This window comes from Homalodisca vitripennis, chromosome 1 (genome assembly GCF_021130785.1).
Source record: "Homalodisca vitripennis isolate AUS2020 chromosome 1, UT_GWSS_2.1, whole genome shotgun sequence".
NCBI lineage: Eukaryota > Metazoa > Arthropoda > Insecta > Hemiptera > Cicadellidae > Homalodisca > Homalodisca vitripennis.
In genome coordinates this window covers 66,441,450-66,458,415 of record NC_060207.1, presented here as the reverse complement: position 1 = coordinate 66,458,415, position 16,966 = coordinate 66,441,450, and the positions used below count along the sequence as shown (strand labels likewise).

The 16,966-nt window shown below is 30.9% G+C and overlaps 1 protein-coding gene across 2 annotated transcripts in view; it reads left to right on the top strand.

The window, feature by feature from the left end:
• The window catches only part of LOC124363736 (pancreatic triacylglycerol lipase-like), a 33,309-nt gene extending 20,010 nt beyond the window's left edge, over positions 1 to 13,299 (top strand). For both annotated transcript variants that reach the window (XM_046819009.1, XM_046819001.1), the window contains exons 6-13: positions 1,697 to 1,800; positions 3,541 to 3,668; positions 5,190 to 5,333; positions 6,716 to 6,823; positions 8,925 to 9,042; positions 10,714 to 10,862; positions 11,509 to 11,578; positions 13,061 to 13,299. In XM_046819009.1, the coding sequence (XP_046674965.1) occupies positions 1,697 to 1,800; positions 3,541 to 3,668; positions 5,190 to 5,333; positions 6,716 to 6,823; positions 8,925 to 9,042; positions 10,714 to 10,862; positions 11,509 to 11,578; positions 13,061 to 13,268 (1,029 nt within the window). In that variant the 3' untranslated portion in view covers positions 13,269 to 13,299. The remainder of the gene's footprint in view (positions 1 to 1,696; positions 1,801 to 3,540; positions 3,669 to 5,189; positions 5,334 to 6,715; positions 6,824 to 8,924; positions 9,043 to 10,713; positions 10,863 to 11,508; positions 11,579 to 13,060) is intronic.
• The last annotated feature ends 3,667 nt before the right edge of the window (positions 13,300 to 16,966 follow it).

The window sequence follows — 16,966 nt, the reverse complement described above, 5'->3', positions numbered from 1 at the left end:
GAATTTAAATTAGTTTCTTTTAATTTGAGTTAGTACTGACTGTATTTATTAATTTTATCCTATACATTGTAATTCTAATTTATGTTTTATACAAAAATTAGCTTCCTTGATTGTATGATCTTTCTCCAAGATCTTAATGTGATTATTACATTTTTCCCTCAAGTACGTTGAAATTAGCTGCTACTGCCATGGGTTACCTAGACAGTAAACTGCATAATTACCAAGTATGTTGAAATAATGAGCTTGTAGCTTGTCACTTATCACACCAGAGAGAGTACAAGCCCAAGAGTAAACTCCCTCCCAGCCCACCACAATACAAAGAAAAGGCCCATATAAACATCCTTGGACAACTGGACAAATATCTCAACTTTGTAAATTTCACTTCCCCAAGTGTAATACTATGACAAAAATGCGGAATAATAAATTAGTACATAACTTCAACAATGAAATTTTATACAAGTTTTCATGATCAATTCAAGATATTATTGAATGTCCCCAACTACCTATTTCTGCTTGTAAGTTTATACAAAGGAATTAAAATAACCATATCTACTCTTCTCCAACTAGCTGTTTCTGCTTGTAAGTTAATACCAAGAAATTTAAATGTGTAAAATAAACCTATCTACTCCCCAAGTGAACAATGAAGTTACATATTTTGTCTGCCTAGAAAAGAAAAAAAAGAGTTCCTGTACAACATTTCTACATCATCCTGCCCACCAATTCAATATTTCTACATCATCCTGCCCGCCATTTCAAACAATGTCAACCTCCACTTATAGAGGCCTTTTTAAATTTATTAGCATTCGTAACTTAGCCAGAACTATAGCTAGCTACAACAATGTGACATTAGTGACCTTCAAATTCCTTCATATTACTTGGTGACGCAACTTGATACTGGGACATTTTTAACCTCGCTTTGGAAAAATACCAATAATTAAAACTGGAATATCCTCAGTAGAGCACTGATCAAATTGATTACATTTATATTACAGTAAAAATAGCTCTACTAACATTACAATGGAAGCCACAAATGAGCTGAAATGAAAGGAACAAGCTAAAATTAAATCATGACTAGGTACAGATTATATTAATCACTGATTTCCGAAACCTTGTTTTTAAACACGTTGGTACCATTTTCTCCTGAAATACTGATCCAAAATCCATGATTTTTTTTCTGGTTGTTGATTATATTAGTATGAACAATATGTATTAGAATTGTTTTAATATACTTAAAATTAAAAGAGTAATAAAAATAAAATTACTTAAAATATTTTTTTTTTACAGTTTTTTAAAAGTGATACGATTATTTTATTTATTACTACATTCTTCTAAAACTAGTACAGTTTGTGTGTTATATACTATATAATAGATGGTAAAAATCTCAGGACAATATGTTGAATAGTTTTTAAGATAATGGTACCTAACTACATGCTGAATTTCCCATATAAATAGCATTGCGCTAAAAAAAGTGCATCGCTCCCCTTAATGATTGTATAATCTACACATAGTGTGTTTCAGACCTACCAATATTTCAAGGCATTGTTTCTGAGCCGAAACCAAATCTGAATATAATATTGAAACTATCCAATTATCAACAAGATTATCAATACAGGAGCCATTTAGTGTTTCTCACATACTTTTTTGTAAACAACCGTTAAATGTATAACTGTTGTTAATGTGTATTAATTGTGTGCAGTTGGATGCTAACATCTTCTTGGTGGATTGGGGACAGGGAGCTGAACTACTCAACTACCTACAAGTTGCATCCAACACCAGGATTGTTGGTGCTGAACTAGCCAGGTAAGCTGCACCCTACACATTGTTTTGTTATTTACTGTGAGAATTAAATTATGACTGAAAAGAGTGAAGAGTGACGTAGATAAAAGAGGGAGTCCAGGGGATCCGGACACCACCAAACTCTGGAGAAATTTTAAATATTATTTAGATGTTGTTTGTTTAAAAAATATTTTAAATAAATAACCCGCTGTTGATTATTTGTTTTAGATCTCTCCATTTTCTTCTATGCCTCATTAACTATTCACTAAAGTTGAGAGTAAAATAAGACAGCCCAAGTTCAGAAGAGGATATTTCATCACTGCTTGCCAATGAGATCTATGAGAAAAGTCGGCTATACTTGGAATTGGCCAAGTTGTGGCTTTGTGCTGTTTATCTACTCTTTTATTTCTAGTAAATGTCACAGCACTCCAGAATAAATTTTTGGAAAATATGTGTGTTTTTAGGTTTAATTTCTTAAAAGTTAATTTTCATGATGATGTTAAATTTTAACTCCAAACAAAACAAGGTTTTTAACAATGTGTTAAAATTAGAATACAATCCGATTGTGGGTTTCAGAGGTATACAAGTTTAAAGCTGATACACAGTAAAAACAAACAGAAAACTTTACTTTTGCTATTCTAACTCTGACAAAAATGCTATCTGATAAAAACAGGATTTATTAACGCTTGTAATAGAAATCTTCCACCTATCTAAAACTAGCACACCAACTACGGTTTCATCCACTGATGTACCAACTGCTAGATTAGCAGATATCTCTATGTTGGTGTCGATATAATATACGTATCAAACGTGGCCAAAATCTTATATTCATCAAATACGGATATTATCAATCACCATTACATTCGTCATTGTGAGAAAATGTTTTCAGTTTTCAATCCATGTTAAGCCTCATTATCCAATACTTATGAAGAATGTTAAGATCATGTGATTGATATCGCTGACCATTTTTCACGTTTTATTATGAAAGCATGCAAAATGCTGTTGTGAGAGTATGTATGGTATGTGACTTATATGGGACCCTAATGCCATTTTTAAGTTGTAACACTTAATAATGTGATGAAAGTTGACATTAAAAGTATATTGGTCGTCGATTATAATCAAAATGTAAAATTATGAATTATACTAATGCTATACGAAATGCATAAAATAATTTTTGGAACTTCTTAAAACATTTAAGCTGTTTGAACTTTATTTTTTGCAGGCTGCAAGCTTGTATGTTGTCACTGTAGTATAGTTTGTTGTTGAAGAGTTATTAAACATGAGTTTTTTAATAAATTAAAGGTTATAATATTAAGAGCACTTAAGCCTAAGATATATTGTTTGAACATCGCTTGAGTATATAAGGTTAGTTTCTTGTGATAAAACTAGTATTAAAATTATTGAGATCTCTTTACATTATATTAATAAATAATAAAGCTTGACGACTAGAGATGCAATTACATGTCATGTACTATAATGTCAACTGTGAGGCTGCAAGCCTTAAACATGTCTTGCTGAAGAAAATTCAGGACACTTACAGGTTAACACTGCAATTATTAAGAACATAAAATTAATCTATTATCACTTTTTAAAGGCTGGAAGTTTTGGAACATATGGTATGTGTTGGCACTATCAGTTTACTGAAACCTATCTATTTGTTTAACTTTTATCTGCCCTAAAAGAATATAGGTAGTGTGCTCACCAGCTGTAAATTATATTTCCTGTCCAGTGAGTGCATAGTATGTCAACATCCAATGTTGTCAGGTTTGTCAAGTACCTCCAGGAGCAGCATGGTCTACAGGTGGACAATCTTCATCTGATGGGTCACAGTCTAGGGGCTCAAATCTCAGCCTATACAGCCAAGGCGATCCCTGGAATTTATCGACTTACAGGTAATTTACAACTGATTCAGGTTCAACCATAAAACAACTACATAGAGTACTTGGTCAGCTGACACTCATTTAACATTCATTTCATGTCTGATGGTGGTTTTAAGTGTGTCAAGCAGTGGTGTAGTGGAGCGGGAACACGTGGAAACAGCGTTCCTACACTGGTTTTGGCCATTTTGGGCAGATAAAGAGTGGCCAATGTTATGCTGAATATTGATTTGGCATAAAATGGTTTATGTCAATAATAAAATAATATTTTACAAACATTTGTAAATTATAACTAGATAGACGTTGATCAAGCTTTATTCAATAATAATATACATTACTGTGAGATCCCAAAGATAACCTCTCTTGTACTCTAAACTGTACATATGTAGAATATTGTAGACCACACATTTTAGTCACGTGAACATAATCATATCACCATCTTGATAGAGACTTACCATCATCAGACATGTATCAGCGCTGATGTTTATCAAGCTGAAGGAACCAAACATTCAGACATGAAAACTGGAGGACTACGTCTGCACATGCTATGACAACACTGCTCAGCCGATGACACAAACTCAACAAGCTCAACCTGACAGGAAAGAAGTGGAAGAGAACATGTTTGCTGACTATCTATTTAATTTCTATCTGTTTAAATTCTCTCCTTGTATTTTTAAAATATATGTTTAATTTAAAGGAAGAGGAAAGAAACAATCATAAAGTAAATTAGTTGAAACTTCATAACAGTTCTTAATAATGTTTAATAATAATTTAAATACATAAAACTAAGATTTCTATTTCTTAATTTTATATTTCCTATAGTTTTCAATATAAGATAACGTAAACTTCCTGAAGGCTCAGTGTTATTCCGTGAACTTAGTTACATTCAATTGTATGCTCGTAGCTATTGTAGGCATTCTAGAAAATCATATAAATTCAAACTTCATTATAATTTTTCAAATGTACCTAGCGTTCCCACATTGGACAATTGGCCACTACACCACTGGTGTCAAGCTAAGAACAATATGATCTGAGAAAAAAAATTATCGTTTCATATTTTTAACACATTCGATACCCTCCCATTTCAATGTCCACAGACACTAGCATGGCTGATGATAGATTTCTTTCTTAGAGGAAATACCTATACCAATTTGAAGAAAACCTCGGTTGTGTAAATTTGTAGAATGCAATTTGGATCTTCCTAAACTATATAGCATAACAAATCAAGTTCATACTATACTACTATACATACTTGAGGCGCATAATGACATATTCATATTATCGTAGTATTAAAGTACTGTATTTATTTATTTTTCCTTCATAAAAATATTATTATTAATTTTGGCTTCATGATTTTTGAAAACTAGAAAATTGTGTTTACTCATATTTTGAAGTTTCCATCAACATCATAAAATGCTATTGCTTTATGTGATATACTGACTCATATATCCTTAAAATAATTTTAGCCATAAACATTTTGAAACAGATTCATTTTAAAATTATCATTTTAAATGCAGTAATGATGTGACATTGCAGCTATGGACCCAGCGCAGCCAGGCTTCGAAGGTCAAGCAAAGGAAGTGAGGCTGGACAAGGATGATGCCAACTTTGTCGAGGTGATTCACACAAATGCCCTACCCTTCCTTCCGACCCTAGGGTTCGGGTTGATTATGCCCCATGGTAAGTGCCTCCAGCGGATTATAATATAGTTGATTTTTTAAGTGTGATTTTTGGGATCAAATTGATGTCAAATTGAAACTTACCAAATATGAAGTAAAATTACCCACACTAACTCAATAACCATCTAAAAATAGGTTAATAACAAAGTTTCATTCCAATTGAGCTGATAAATTAGTAGTTTGAACTCTTAATGCCCTTATGAAGGTGAGAAACAACCATATGCTGCATGAAAGTTAGTGAGTTAGAATATGTCACAATTCAATGTATGGTTTAGAGGGAGACTCCCAATTAACTAATCCAACATAATTGGCTAATTCTGCTTCCTTGGAATTTCGGATTCAGTTTTGATAAATTTCCTTTTAACAACTATGCCCTGGCATTATTGCTACATATAGGAGATTTCCTCATATAGCATCATACATGTATACATTATCAGCAACATAAATGGAAATAAACATTGAAAGTTATTAAAATAAATGAGAAAATGAATTATGAAGCTCTGGTTCTCTTGGTAGTGATCAAGTTACTCATAATTAATTTAGTATGCATTATTACCCTCCCTCTATGCAGCTCCTGCAGCTCTGTTGATTGCCTTGTTCCACCTATTAAATGTTATATGTTATGCAGATGATGTGAGGCTCAAAATTGCCAAGAATGCTGCACTCTAATTTATTCCTGCAAAGATATTATGTACTAAGAAAGGATAATTATGTCAGTAGCCTCAGTACTATAAGAGTTGAGAGAGAGATGGTCTAGAAAATGGCTACCTTGATATTCAGACACTTCATTTGCTATTCAGTAGTACACAGATCATTGTCTCTTTTTCAGACCATTCTGCATTTGTCATCGTTGCCAAACAATTTATTATTCCTATGTGACGTTCCAACTAATATCAGATAATATTGCAGTTGTAACTTTAGTGGAAGAATTGTCAAAATCAGTGAACAAACATTAGGCTATGGAAATTATGACCTTTTCGTACATAATCATCTCAGAGATATAAACATAAAAACAGTGAAACTTTCCACATAAATTCATGTGATCTCTCAAAAAATATGAAAAATTGTCAAAATTGATAAACTTATTTCCAAAGACATTCCAAAAATACATGACTTATTGAGGTTTAATATCTAGTTTATGATTGGTTCTGTACATGGAAGTTACTAGGTCTGGCCATAGGATTATGCTGTAAACTGTGTTCCAATGACTTGTTTTTATCTTACCTGTACTACTCATTTTTGTCATCTTCATCACTCTAACCACATGGCTCATCCGTGAATCCTATGATTGTCAACTGTTTTTCATCAGTTACGAAGAGTTCTATTTTTATCAAATATAACTTTGAAATATTTATTATCATTTGACAAAGTGTGTGTGTTCAGGACATGTGGACTTCTACATGAATGGAGGTCTGAGGCAGCCCGGCTGTCACCTGCCTGACATCACAGAGATCAAGAGCATCAAGGATCTCACCAAGTTCCCAGTAGAAAGTAAACAGCTCATTATTTTAGTAATTTATGCAGTCAAGAATTACATTTAAGAACGCCATAGTCTATCATTACTATAGACATTCACAAATTCAAAACAAATACAATTTCCATTTCAATAGATTTTATAATTCTTTGTAAGCTTATTTAAAAAAATTAGAGGCTTTGGGCTTGATTGAGTGGTTCTGAACTGCTCTGCAGATAGCAGCAATTGCAGGTCTGGGACTTCCTCTGTACCTCTGCCCACCACTACTGAGGTGTTGCAGAACGCTGTGATTTCTGTAACATTTATATTTGATTAACTATTTATTATAAAAACCTGTCAAAAAGGATTACAGGCTTTTGCAGACCTGTAAATTTTAATCACAGAAATGTTCAATGACTTTAGGACATACTGTATATGATGATCTTACTATTTTGATTGTTTGTAGCTCGTTTGTTGTTCGTTAAATTAAATACATAGATTTTGAATTTATAAGTTTTCACACCATGACATTATTAATTTTGGACAGACTCAGTTGCTGGCAATTAAACTATACGCATTTAAAATATACAAAGTGGAAAATTTATAAAATTTAGGTTGTCATCCATGAGACAAAAAAACAATTGAATTGTAATGAGTTTTTAATTACATTGCTTTAATTTACTCTGATTCACTCTTGTTCCTATTTATATTCACTATTATTTGTTAGGTGTTGGTTTTTTAATGTTACTTAACAATTAAAGTGTAATGCAAAATATCGACATGAGAATATTTTAAAGAAAATGTGACAAAAATATAATTGTATTATTGCTATGTTATATTATTTTACATGTAAACAGAACTGAATATAATCTTCAATACAAGAACTAACACTAAAGGAATGTACATAAAGTGAACAAATATATTATAGGCAATCTGCTCTATAATTAATATCTCAAAATGCTTCTAAAACTAAAGAGTAGCATATAAAGATGTAAATAAAGATATATTAACTATCTCAAACAGCATTTGAGTATTTTTCATTCTGCAGGTTACAGATTAATCATTATGAGTATCATATTTTATTTATTGTATCACACTACAGTAAAAAATAAATAAATAAAAACCACTGGTTGCTATATTGTACTGTCCTATAATTATTGACTTAACTCATATTTATTTAAATTGGTTACATATACTTTTCTTATAGTTCTTGTAAAATGTTCGGCTAAATTTCTAATTACAAGTTGTATGATTGTATGTGTTTTTAATACAGTAAAATATTAAATTAATTTATGTGTCGTACTTTTATAACAAGGCACTTAATGAATCATTACTAATAAATGAGGCTCTTTTTACTATGTCAAATCTGACTTTGAAATATTGAATTTCTCAGTGAAAACATTACCACTGTTAAAGAACTCAAAGGCTGTTAAAATTTTAGCTTAAGTGGAAAACAATTATTTTCAAAAAAAGAACCAATAAAATATTTCATTACATAATATAATTGCCAGTTTAAAAACAACCTGATTATATTACAATAGTTTCCATTTGTTAGGTAACAGTAAACTTTAATATATTTGTTGACATTCTATCCTTTTTCTGTGCTGTACGCTTCATGAAAGTGGTATTATTTTAGTATAAAAGTCATTTTTATTACTTCCACAAAATTTAATTTCAAAAGCTCTTTAATATCATCTGTGAAATCAACAGAAAATATGTCTATAAAACAGTAAACACATGATAAAGCAGTTAACAATTTTAACTAATAGTAAAAACCAAAAGTTATTAAATTATAAAAGTAATACATGGAAAAATATGGTCATTATCCAATCCTTCATGCATTATGCACCTAAATTCTGATAACACTTGGAGTGTCTATCCATTACTATTGTAGATATCTATGTAAATTTTTCCAGCTATACAGCTGATCAAACACAGGCATTTTAAATGTTGAATAAATATTTTTCAGAATATGTTAAATCTTAAAAATATTGCGTTGTTACCTTACAAACCCTAACTCCAAGCAGTATTCTTTTTTTTACTAAAAATATGATGAAACAATTTTTAATATTAACTATTAAATATATTTTTAATTGTTTCACTTGGTTTGTTACTTAATTTCTTACATGTAAATTCCAGTTGTAAACATGTGGGTGAGCTGCTCCCACGGTAGAGCCTATGAATACTATTCACAAGTGTTACGGAGCAACTGCACCATTTGGGGACGAGTAGCCTCGCTCACCCGTCAGATACTCAAGTACTTAGAGTTCTTATTAATAGCTTAAGGATCTGTAACATTCCTTTATTGTACAAACCTATGCCAGTTTTATGAGTTTTTCTCAAAAGCTTAATTTTAAGTTGTAATTTCCCAAAGTTCATGAAGTAAATTAATGAGTTGGGCAATTATAGAGGTTTCCATTCATGGAGATTCATATTTTTATGTGTTATGAAAATGGATTAAAGAAGTTTATCTAGACAGAACTTTTAGGTTTTGTACACAAAGAGTGTAAAACATATTGATACTTGTATGTGCTCTTCTTTTTTTCCACAGAGGCATGTACATTTTTCTGTAACCAGGGGGATATTATTTAAGAAAAGGCTGATTTTATGAACTGTTAAGTTTCTCTCTTTAAGTACAAAATATTTACATGTAAACTTATCTGGATTAGATATACAGATCTGTTAAGATTATTGAGAGATTTAATGCATAATTACAATAAAAATAAATTATGTTGTAAATTTATCTAGATAAAAAACACTCAGACCATTGTTTAAAAATTTGACTTAGAAATTTGTAGACTAATATTTAGAACAATTCTAACCTGTAGTACAATTCTAGACTTCTGTAATGTAGGTATCTAGGAATTCATACATAGATGATATGGCAGGATTATTTTTTCAAAATGTAGTATGTGTGCTGATAATAATCCAAGTAAAACTGTAGGATTTTCATCGATAAATTGTTTTTTGGACTATTAATACATTATTGTTGCTAATAAGCAGTACAAATTAATTAGAAACAAGCCTTATACCTTATTACACTGAACTATACAGATTTTCTAAACATATAAATGTGGTGTATGTGTGCATGTGTGCACATGTGGGTATGCATGCGTCTGTTGATAGTTAGTCCCTTGCAATGGTTATTGATAACAAACTTACCAAACATTCATAATTTGCAGTATGAATGTTGCCACACAGTCTAAGGCACTAGGATTTGGATTTGAGTAACAGATAGTGCAGCTTTAATTCTGTCTGTGACTGAAGTGCTGTAAGTGCACTAACATTGCTAGTAACATTGTACTAAACTGACTCTCTCACTTATTCTTTTTGGTAAAGTCCTCACACAAGCCAATGGCTCATGATATAGACAGAATAAGGTTAAAAATGGTACTGACATCTTACAAAAATAACAATATGTTTATGGGAGAATAACAATCTGGGAATGAACATAACATTGAACTGTTTGTCAATGTCATATAATCAATTTCTATCTTCAATATGAATCACATCTTTTTTGATTTCAGAATGCTAAAATAATAAGTTTATAATAATATAAATATAATTTCAAGTAAGATACTATATTTTAAAATACTGAACTATTTACACTATCAGTTTGCATATTATTTGTTTAACTATTTCCCACAGATAAAAATCAACTCAGAATTTAGATTAAATTTCAATAATATCAAAAAAAACTATCCTGAGATTACAAAAATAATGAGCTAGTAGTAAAATTTGCTTATCACACTGGACCAAAAATATAAGTTTAAGATATAGCAACAAGTTGCTCACAGTTAGTATTAATATCTTACTTGTGTGAAGTTACGGTAAACCTAAAATTTACTTGCAATTTGTTTACAAACAAAATTTGTTTAATTATTTCAACAAGAAGATTCTTTTGAGTAATGTTGTGTACTTGATTCAGTGCTGGAACATTGGGCATGCTGGAGCCACTCTTCTCCAGCATCAAGAGATGTGATGCAGATTCGTGCATCCCCCTTGGACTGGAGACGCCTGAATTCAAGGCGAGGGGTGTCTTCGCTGCTACCACCCACAAGAGTTCTCCATATTGTGGTCAGTACTACTTACCTAGTTCCTAGACAAGACCATTTCCAGTTAAGTACACAAAGTGCACCAACCAGAAGAATAAATTACCGTGATTGTTTCAACAAATGACAGATTAAAAAAATAAGTAATAAGTAAATTTACATACATAGCATTCATGAAGTGCATAAAGTAAATCTGAGAAAATTACCACTGTGTTCTCTTCAGATTTTTTAATGTTCTTCTTCATCTGTTATTTTCTGATTAAGAATGATAGTACAGTATTTTTTTATTGTCTTAAGATTATGATTCAGTAAAAAAAATCAAATGTGAATTTCAGTATAATTCCTCTAAAATGAAGGCTACCTACTTTAGGAGCAGTTGGGATTTGAATAGACTATTTGTCAAGTAAAGAATATAATGTTAAATTGATTTTTCATCAGGTTTGAAGCATTTCAAATGTATTATTTAATTTTTTTATGTTTTTTTAGAAAGAACTAAGAAAAATATATCATGATTAGTTAATGAACGTTAATTTTAAACATGGTTTTAAAATTAGTCAACATTTCACTCCACCAATGGATACATTTGAATTATTTACACCACTGTTCATAAACTACTATTTGTTTAGAAAAGTAAATAAACAGTTTCAAAAATTATAAATTTGTGTGTGCAGAGACCAACTTTGATGTAAACAGCAGAATATTGAAGGAGATACGGGATGAGATTGACGAGACAACTTCCAAGTAAGTTTTTTATATCATGAGCCACAAGTTTATCAGTCATTGAACTTATTTCATAATAATCAAAACAGGAACTTGGCCACAAAAAAACTGACTTTCCCACAAGAGGAAACAACAAAAACCTATTTGTTGTGTCAGGAACTTCAAATGCAGATAAAATGGCAGACTTAAATCTATACCGTGATAACCCAAAAATGGACAATAATGTGATTAACTTAGATAACACATTCTCATGTACCCTTGAGCAACAAGAGCTCAGTGACTCAGAAGACACAGACACATGTCAAACCAGATTAGTTGCACGAAAAATAATACGCAATACTGCAGTAAATACAAATACCGGCCGCATTTCATTTTTAAACATACAGGATACAAACAGGATTAGTAACCTGAAAACTGTACTTTGTTTTGGAAAAACTAATTTAGTAAATTGTCCTTACCTTTCAGCAGCTAAATATAGAACCATCATGGTTTACGCTATATATAAATCTATAGTAAACCTTTAAACAAGGTTGTTTTAATCTATATGATTCTGATAAAATCATGAAAAATAAATGTCTTTATCAATGGGTCTGATAATATGTACTAATGATGATTCAAGAGCTTAACAATTGAATACATGTGCTACAAGACATGATTGTTCCCACTGTTTTTGTAATATTCATAATTAAAATATGTGTTGAAACAAAAACGAATAACAAATCATGAAAGATTTTGTGTGTTGAACAAGAAGCAGTCACGTTTTGTGAATATTCCTTATATGAGGAGAATATTTGTTCTTAGAACGTGTACAACTATTATTAATAAACTTTGGTTTCTGACTAAGGTACTTATAAGAAAATATTCCTCTGTTGCTTTGGAATTCATCAGTAATAATGTTTACTGTACTATTCAGAGTTTAAGGTTGGCAATTATGTAGTGTGGAACCCTCCTGGAGTATGACAGATTACTAACAATTATTGTTTACAAGGAGAGGATCACATAAAGTAACCAAAGTAGGTAGTTTAAACACAGTAAAATTATATTTTTGTTTAGATATTCAATTATTAGTTATCAAAAAAGATTCTGAACCCAAGTACATTGTTGTTTTTTTCTTTCTTTCATGCATGAAAATCATAAATTACTGCATGAATGTAATCATTATACTTTATCTCTACCTCTCAGGTGACTTACAATCAATATTGTATAGCTCCAGACACACAATTACATCAGTGGGAAAATGTGATTGCAAAATGTTATTACTTGAACCATGTTGCTGTTATATATAATTGTAGAATCTAAAAAACTATGCTTAACTGAAAAATACTTATATATTATAAAATATACATGACCACAACTGATAAGTACCAATTACATTAGTCTTGTACAGAATCTGCTCATATTACTGCATTTTTTATTTAACACCAATTATTTTTATTTTTTAACAAATATAAATTACATTTTTCAAATTGACTATCAATTAAATTTTTATTTAACGTATTTCAGAATAACAGACACAGTGAGGGGAGTTGTCAGTAGGGGCAAGGCTGTTGCTACAGGAGCTGTCGACAAAGGAAAAGCTGTTGCTTCAGGACTAACGGGAAAACTAGGAGGAATTGTGCGTTTTGGCAAAAAGGACAACGGTGATGATGATGTTGATGATGATGCCATTGTTGTAGATGAGGATGAGATTGCTGAAGATTGTTTAATTTAACAGCTGTGTAAATAAATGTTATGCCATGTTACAATATTGGTTTATTTTTATGTACATTAATTTTATGTGTTATAAATTAGTGCTCAAAACTAATGGGAAAGGATTGTCTTTAAAATTTGTCACCAGTTTTTTTAGATGCAAATGACTGAATTACTAAGTAGATTGATTTGCTAACACAGAAACTTATTCTCAACATCTATAACTTTACATCCAACATTAACATATCTACTTGGAATGTGGACTGATGTTTAATGATGTTGCTGTTTTGCCGTATCGTAAGAATGAGCAAGCATTTTATTTTGATATTCCTTACCATTCTGGACATATGTATTCTTGCAAGGGGTCTAACCAATAAGCCAGATATATAAAAAAGCTATTAATGGTATAAAAATGTTTTTCTCGTATAATTTTGAGTAAGTTCAAAATTTTACAGAGGATGTTAAGATTTAAACTTAGGAGCCAGTTGTATTGGCTTTATTTTGATTTTAGTCCACTAGTTATGTCCTTATGCAAGTCATAAGGTCATAATGGTCATTGAATTATGCAAGATACCTCATTTAAAACATATAATTAGAATGTGACCAAATGCTTTATAGTCTTTTAAATCTTTTATTGGTTACTAAAAAAGTCACTACATTTTTTATACTTCATACTTTAAATATTTAAAAAGTATACACTTTATGAGAAAGACTATAAAGCGTTTGTATAAGTATTAATCATATCATTAAAATAAGACACCTCCCTATAATTCTACAATAAAAAATAAGTGTATGATAGTGTTTAAAATTGATGAGGTAATAATTAAGGTCGTTTCACTTCAGCCAGATCATAATGATCTGAATTTTTCTCAATATCTGGATTGTGGATGTGTATAACAACAAGTTTTCTTTCTTTAATTAAGATTAAAACTAGTAATACATAATTTCTTTGCTGTAAAAACTAGTGCTCTATATTAGTTTTTATAACATTAACTATTTATTTTGATTTCATGTTAACTTTTGTAAATTAAAAATTTGTATGTTACAAAAATACATTTATAATTATATGTTTTTGTATCAATTACTAGGTCTATTCCTGTTTTTTACAACTTGTAAAACTAGCATATTTGGAAAATTTATGTCATTTCTAAAAAAAATCTTTTAAAAACTAAAACCACTTGAAAGTTTTAAAAGGCAATAAAGCCTATACTTTCATACATTTAGCTTAAAAAATGTAATTCTCAAACACCACTATTGCAAATAATATTGAAGCCTGTTCCAAAGATAGATAAATAAAAAATTTTTACCACTATAAACTTTCAATTTCAAGGCGTATGAGCATCAATGTTGTGCATTAAAATAATAGGTGTGCTAATTTTTAAACAAAGCCTATGAATTGAAACTGCAGAAAGTTCTGAAGAGTTTATAAATTCCATTGAGTGTCTTTAATAAGCATTTTTTTAAATTTTGTATCTGAATATGAACACCGTCAATACTCTCCTTATGATGAATAAAAAAGTGTCAGAATACAGGTGCTGAAACGATACAGTTGTCCTCATTGCCGATCTACATTCTCTGACTCTAGAGAGACATCAAGAATCATGGTTTAATTTGATTTCACCTAGATGAATAAGCAACATGGAATGTTCATGACAAAATACAGGTGATTAAGATAACTAATTTTGATGTCAAACAAATCTTACAGGAACACTTCACAAAATCAGAACGTTGCTAGAAGACTTTAAACCTAAATGCGTGTTGACAGTACATTTATTTTCTGGTGTACTCTATAACGGAGAAACATCTCAAAGTTTTGGCTGTTGTACTAGAAGATCTACAGATTGTGTTTTTTAAATACTTTTTAAGATATATCAACATGAGAAAAAAACAAACATCAAGAGGGTTTTATCAACCAGAAACATTCCTTTGACTTAGTGCACATTTCATGCATATTTCTAGGAGAATTCTCCTCTTGAAGTTGGTTGGTTTTAACCTTCAGCCAATCATTATAAAACCTCATCCCTTTTAAATCAGTTATACATATGAATGCTTATTTAGTAGTTTTGGGTCTCACAGCAAAACTAAAATATTTCAAAAATGTGTTTCCCAAACTTTTTTGACCTAAGATTCTCTTTAGGTCTGTACTACTTTCTGCAACACCCTACTCAGATTATATCTACTCAAATTCATCACAGTTCATAATATTCTTTAGTTTCACATGCTAATCGAACATATTTACTAAATGTCTATGCAAAGAATCAGAATTTTTCCTTTAATTGGTTAATAAATTAAAATCTGGACTGATGTTCGATACTGCAACAATCACTTCTTTTTAAGTTTATAGGTTTGACAACCAGAATATTTTAATTTTATGACTGCCAAAGTTGAGAAGCCCTCACAAAAATAGGAAATAACATATGTTATCAACACAAGCAACGCTTTCCTGGCAATTTGTGGGTTCACTTTTTTCAACGTTACACCAAAACTCTAGCAAATTCTTTATTTTTAATCCAGTCAATGCAGTATCTGCTTGGAATTCAACCAGTTTTTCACTCTCATCATCCTTTAGATATATTTATTTGTTAGATGGATTTGATACCCACATTATAGAGTTGACATCGTTGATAGGGAGATATTAATCAAAATACACTCAGTTTGGAAAGATCTTTCTTCAATAAACTCATTCAAGGTGAAAAATTCAGTGTATTCACCTTTAGTCATGATAGCTCTCCATAAATTGTTTTCTTTTTAAAACCTTTCACTTTGTCTGACAGGTTTAAGATATTTGTTTCTTTTCTTGCAATGACTTAGTATGTGTAAAGTTTCAAACAATTCAACAAGAAAGGCTATCTTTGACAGAAATTTCTGTTTAATAAATTGATCCTTCCGGTAAGCATAAATTTATCCTCGGTTTTTATCCTTCTGGTAAGCATATATTTCGTGTCTCAGCTCAAAAACTCTATAGAGGGGGATAACAAAGAGACAAACAACAAGAACTACCGTAGAATTAAACATGAACGGTCAGATCCAATGTCCTCGTACATTTGTTTAAAAAAATCTTACTTTATAGGAATGTTTTAATGTAGCTGATTGCACCGATTACAATTTTAAGTATATCATGCAGTTCCTTAATGAGATGTTCAGCGGCTAATGCTTCTCTATGGATCATGCAATGGTCACTTTCGCTGGAACGGATATTGAAGCTCCCTTTTTGATCCAACATTGAACTGCCACTGTCAGTAGACTGCAATTTACAACACATTGTTGTCATTAAATGTCTTACTTATTGGCTTGTCTGGGTGGAGTGATGTGTAGCATCAAGACAATAAGTTCCAAGTAATAGTGGTGAGTGTGCCTTTGAATCTCGCTATAATGCTATTCATGCAATGACGTAGCAATCTCTTTTGTTTATACTTAATTGTTTAAATATAACATTAATTTTAACTAATTAGCTGTAGGTATATTAATGATAATAACATAAATCAATATGGCTTTATTAATCTAGTCTAGCGTGAAGGCAATAATAAATGTATATTTTTAATTTTTGTACATGAAACGATATTTTCCTAAACACTATTGCTCAACTGTGGCACTACTGGCAGGATTTCAAGGTGCCCCAGGGCGCCACGGCACACACTTTGGAAAGTACTGGTGTAAGCAATGCTTTACGTAACCCAGGAAAACTTAGATGTAGGCATTAGTATATCATTACATTTCGCT